The sequence below is a fragment of the Guillardia theta genome (genome assembly GCF_000315625.1).
Source record: "Guillardia theta CCMP2712 unplaced genomic scaffold GUITHscaffold_4, whole genome shotgun sequence".
NCBI lineage: Eukaryota > Cryptophyceae > Pyrenomonadales > Geminigeraceae > Guillardia > Guillardia theta.
The window spans coordinates 480127-485188 of NW_005434670.1; the positions used below are offsets into that span (position 1 = coordinate 480127).

The 5062-nt window shown below is 50.8% G+C and overlaps 1 protein-coding gene across 1 annotated transcript in view; it reads left to right on the forward strand.

Annotated features, from left to right (window-relative positions):
• Positions 1–392: 392 nt before the first annotated feature.
• GUITHDRAFT_160790 (hypothetical protein) overlaps positions 393–5062 on the forward strand; it is a 7360-nt gene continuing 2690 nt past the window's right edge. Inside the window, exons 1-24 of the mRNA XM_005840970.1 lie at positions 393–689; positions 735–873; positions 916–1083; positions 1135–1174; positions 1228–1273; positions 1325–1411; positions 1462–1526; positions 1575–1643; positions 1693–1748; positions 1819–1867; positions 2150–2177; positions 2233–2430; positions 2456–2503; positions 2642–2702; positions 2754–2805; positions 3278–3323; positions 3392–3427; positions 3532–3615; positions 3638–3862; positions 3990–4060; positions 4103–4159; positions 4203–4427; positions 4553–4618; positions 4845–4909. Of these exons, the coding sequence (XP_005841027.1) occupies positions 504–689; positions 735–873; positions 916–1083; positions 1135–1174; positions 1228–1273; positions 1325–1411; positions 1462–1526; positions 1575–1643; positions 1693–1748; positions 1819–1867; positions 2150–2177; positions 2233–2430; positions 2456–2503; positions 2642–2702; positions 2754–2805; positions 3278–3323; positions 3392–3427; positions 3532–3615; positions 3638–3862; positions 3990–4060; positions 4103–4159; positions 4203–4427; positions 4553–4618; positions 4845–4909 (2167 nt within the window). The 5' untranslated portion in view covers positions 393–503. The remainder of the gene's footprint in view (positions 690–734; positions 874–915; positions 1084–1134; positions 1175–1227; positions 1274–1324; positions 1412–1461; positions 1527–1574; positions 1644–1692; positions 1749–1818; positions 1868–2149; positions 2178–2232; positions 2431–2455; positions 2504–2641; positions 2703–2753; positions 2806–3277; positions 3324–3391; positions 3428–3531; positions 3616–3637; positions 3863–3989; positions 4061–4102; positions 4160–4202; positions 4428–4552; positions 4619–4844; positions 4910–5062) is intronic.

Consider the following 5062-nt stretch of genomic DNA (forward strand, 5'->3'; position numbering starts at 1 on the left):
AGCCTCCTGGGAACCCAGATTTGTTTTGTGTAAAAGCATTTCTTTTTCTTGTTGTCCCTCGCTGGTCGCATCAAGAGCAGCTGATAAGAGGAGGGAGGTCGAGGACGAGAGGGAGAGAGAGGGAGAGAGAGGGAGAGAGAGGGAGAGAGAGGGAGAGAGAGGGAGAGAGAGGGAGAGAGAGGGAGAGAGAGGGAGAGAGAGGGAGAGAGAGGGAGAGAGAGGGAGAGACAGACAGACAGACAGACAGACAGAGAAAGAGAAAGAGAGACAGAGACAGACAGAGAGAAAGAGAGACAGAGACAGACAGACAGAGAGACAGAAGGAGGATATCAAGCGAAGAGCGTGGCGGAGGGGAGGAATACGGAGGATATTTGCATAGGATGAAGAAGACGAGATGAGCTCTGATTCGAATATGAGAGAGAAGGGAATGAAGTAAAACAGCAAAAGAGCACTGAAAGCAGCAGTCTGGAGCCCCAGCGCGGTGGGAAGACGGCGGGGCAAAGATGCGCTACGAAACGTCATGGGAGAAAACCAAGCAAGGCGGCAGAGCAACCAGCAATGGAGAACGGCAACCGTCAAGATCCGGTCTCTCCTATGCCGCGACATCTGCCTGGGCTCTGGTCTTGCTGCTATCGCCTGCTTTCTTGCACGAGATTACAGCGATGAAGCCGATCGGCGTCAGGTTCAAGGTGCTGTGACATGCGCTGTGATGAGAGGGAGTGAAGGAGCTTCAGGGTGGCGAAAGGAAGGCAGGAGTCCTTCAGTCGCTCATTCACGTGATCTCACAGCGAAATTTCAAGAGGAGGATACGCAGCCATGGGCCGCATCTGCTGCCCGAGAGACTTCGACTTCGGGGGTCGGGGGATGATGACGGTGAATGTTTGAGAGGGAGTAGCTCCTCTTACGATACCGCAGTCGATCTCTTCGAGGGACTGATGGAGTCACAAGGCAGTCACGAGTTCCTCGGGGAAGCTTTTCGAAATGGCACGGAGAGCATTAAGGAGCAGGCTGTGGGGTATATGTCTATCATGATGCAGGAGTATCGCTTCTTTGGTCGATTCACCGCAAAGAAGCTGCTGTCAAGTATTTCAATGACGTGAACTCCCAAAGATTGTTGCTCATCATACCCCGCAGCCGCGAACATGTTCCCAGTATTGTTTGAAGCGAGCATTGAGTAACGCAGCGGGCGATTGTTTTATTCCTGCTCACTGATTTTTTGCGATGCAGCAAAATGCTGGAAGACAAGAAGCAGTTCTCTGAATCTTTTCTAGCGGTAAAAGTTTTCAACACCTCACTGTTGAACTTCTGCTCATCCTTACCTCAGGTCCTAGAAGACCTGCCCAACACCATCAGCGACTGGATCAGCCAGTACCTGGTCGCTGGACCATGGTTCAAGACTGCAACGAGATCTGTGCGACCATGTTTGAGGCCACCCGGCGCTTTTTTGACTTGCCTCGGCAGGAGTACAACACTCAGTTCATTCATGAGGCGGTGTTCAAGTTGTTTGGGCCCGAGCAGCTGCGCAGGTGAAGCTCCTCCTCCTCCAGCTTGCAGAGGTGACGAGAGGTCCCCAGGCACCTGCTGGGATCAAACTTGTGGAGCAGCAGAGATCTGACAGACACGCTGCTGGGATCTTTCATCAGGTCTGAGAGCTTCCTATTGCTTCTTCGTGGTGACCTATCTTATTCTCAGATTCTCCGTGACGGATGCGGTCGCCAATAACGAGGATTATAGGAAACGCCTGTTTGGTCAGAGCGACCTGACTGTATCAGAGCAACTGCACTGCATTGGCTATCGTAACACTCGTTCTTGACCTAGGTACTGGAAACCATGGTGCTTTCAGAGTCGAACAACGTGTCGACAAATTGTGAGGAAATTTTGGTAGTTGACAATTCATTTGATTGCGATGCACCTCTGAGATATTCTCGCAGAAAGAAAATGCGGCGTTGTTTCAGTCTTTCTTGCAATACTTACCAAATGTACACTTGCCTTCATTTGGATAAGATGTCACTTGACGCAATTCGTTGAAGGAAACTGATCAATGGATTACTTCCTTCTTGACAGAGGCGCAGAAGAGAACAACAGAAGCAGCCAAAATGTGACAGGGATGAACCCTCTGCTTTATTGGTTGACATTCCGAATTTATCAGGTTGATGTTGGATACTCCTGTGGTGACGGTCAGATCAAGTCCGCGAGGATTTCATCCTACTTATCGTCTTCTTTCTGCCACAGGATGCAGCAGCGTTGAATTTCCTCGACCTGATGCTGAGAAGCCACGAGATTATCAAGAACAAGAGGAAATTCGGGTACTTATCTCTCCAACAGGCTTGCAACAAAAACGTTGACTGGACCCGCAGAGATCTTCGCTTGAGAGACACAACAGAAACATTCAGTGAGCGAGGACTTGCACAGCCATGGCGGCTTGCCAATGTGAGAAACTTTTGCAGACGATCAGGAGGAAGAGATAAAGGGCGTGATTGATTGGTCGTACTGCTATGATAAGGTGAAGAGCAGAATTTCTTCAAGAGCCTTCGCTCCTTAATCACAATTGCAGAACCACAATTTGTTCTCAAAATCCAATCCTCTCTTTCACTCGGTATGCTTCTGATAGGCCACGCCCGCCTGTCTGAATGTTTGACAGGATTCAACTGACGAACAAGAGAATATGACGTCCAGCAGTCAAGCTAAAAATGTTTCGCAAGGTCACGAAAGCTTCACGTCCACCCGATCTCACGTTTGTTGCTGGTGCTCAGAAACGCTCTTCTTCTTCAGAAGCCTTGCTGCCCTCGAATCAGCAGACATCCTGTTAGTGCTGTCGTCATGTGTCGGCCAGTCCTGAATGTTATGATTCAAGGCAATCAGAGTCCTTCGCCAGATATCAGAGCTTGCGAGGGGTTTTGACAAAGATCTTTCGATCATGGCATTCAGGGGTTGTAGTGCCTCTATCGGAGTTGTTGTTTTGATGACACGGGAGTCGTGCAGAACAGCTCAGCGATCGAGTCCTTCTCGGAGAAGAAGCAGTTGATGTTCGAACAAGTCTGTTCTACTCCCCTCTTCTTCCAAGTTCTGATCGAAGTTGTGCAGACTGGCTATCAATCCATGCATAAAAACGTCTATTTCTCCTTCCGGCATGTTCCTCCCTCTCCCTTCATTGTCTCTCTCTCTTCTCTTTGTGCATTGATGGCCAGGACGCTTCCTTTGCTCTTGTGTTCATTCTCTGCACCCTCTTCCGCTCCCCAGCCTTTTTTCGATAGTTGTGTTTACAAGCCTTGAGCAGACTGTTGAAGTTTTGTCAATATGCCATGAGGATTGCGTTGTTACAGGTATTTCTTTTGCTTGACATCTTTCTTTTTCCCGCTGTCTTCCATGTGGAAGTCTGACTTACTTGCAGAGTGATGAGGACTTGAGCAAGACACCCGAAAACATCGTAAGTGCCACCAGACATCCAGCTGAACTCTCTCAAGTCACTCGTGACTTCTCGAAGCCATTTTCCTCTTCTTGCAAGCGCAATCATCTGACGCGGAGCTCTAGATCTATGCTCTCTGCGACGGCACTCGCCTCTGTGGGCTGATGTTTCCCAAGCTGAATATCCTTGTGATGCACCTGCAATTCCTGGTCCTTCCTGATCGTTTCGCAGATCCATCAAGAAGGGCTGGATACCATCTTCTCCTTTCTCTCCCGCTTGGCCTTCAACCCGAAGCTCGTGAGCTCTGCTGCTGCTATCCGCGACCTGACGAGCCACGAGGTGTCCAACATCTACAACCGCGCCGCTATCGTTCGCGTCCTCTATGGTTTCATCCCCGTGAAGATGGCCGTTGACATCGGGGGACCGGCCGTGACCTTATTGGATGGAGTGACCATGGTGAGTAAGGGCGAGGAGGGCGGAGAAGAGCCAAGAGGAGTAGAGGAGAATTGAAGAAGGATCGGGACGAGAGGAGGAGCAAGGGGAGGGAGGGAAGCGAGGGCACTTGTTCACTTGCTCTCTCCAGGGCCGGGCGAAGTTGATGCCGATGCTGATGCGCCACTTTGTGGACTTGGAGGCGCTGGGATCAGACGACATGTGAACTTGACTCGTTGCTGAGACGAAGTGACTCCCCCGCAGCAACAGCAACAGGAAGTTCGGCTACCGCACGCACGTGCTCGTCCTCATGGACTATCTGTGAGGCCACGGGGAGGAGCGAGGGCTGGCTGACGAGGCTCAGGTGGGAGAACGAAGGGAAGTTCCATCAGGACATGTTTGCTGCGCATGTGCAAGAGAACCCGATGGACTTCGTTCGCTTCTATAACTCTCTCCTCAACGACCTGAGCTTCTGCTTCGATCACGCTTTCGAGGGCATCGAGTCGATCCATCAAATGGAGACTGCCGTGCCGGATCCCAACGAGCAACCCATCGAAACCTTCCTCCGCAGGACAGAAGAGTTCTCGAGGTGAGGGGAGCCGAAGACCCTAATGTAGGAGGAGCAGAAGGAGGAGCAGGAGAGGGAGAGGGTCAGGGAGGAGTTGAGGCGGGGGCAGGAATAGAGGAGGGCGACTCTTTCTCATGTGCTCTTAGACGAGAATATTGGCAATCTCGTTGCTCGGCTCTCATGGTTTACGGGGCTGACATGCTGATGATCACGTGAGTCCTCTTGTGTCAGCCATGCGATCTCCCCCTCCTCTCTCTCTGTCTCTGTCTCTGTCTCTGCCTCTGCCTCTGTCTCTGTCTCTCTCTGTCTCTGTCTCTGTCTCTCTTTCTCTCTCTCTGCCTTTCACTCCCTCCTCTTCTCCCTTCTCTCTCCCTCCTCTTCTCATGGTCATCTTCTCCGTGCCAACTCTTTTTGCTAGTGATCTGAACGACTTTTCAGCAAGAGATTCATTGACAGGAAGAGTGACGCGTTTCTATCTGAGCACTTGGTGGAAAGAATTGCATGTAACAAGCTTAATTTTCCTCCTCCAACCTCCTTTCTATTCTATTCCCTTTTTCTTCTGTCCTCCTCCTATTACATTTCTTCCAACACGAAGCTTTTTCCCACCTTCTCCTGACAACTCTCCGGTCCTCTTACTTTCCTCCTCTTCCCCCCCC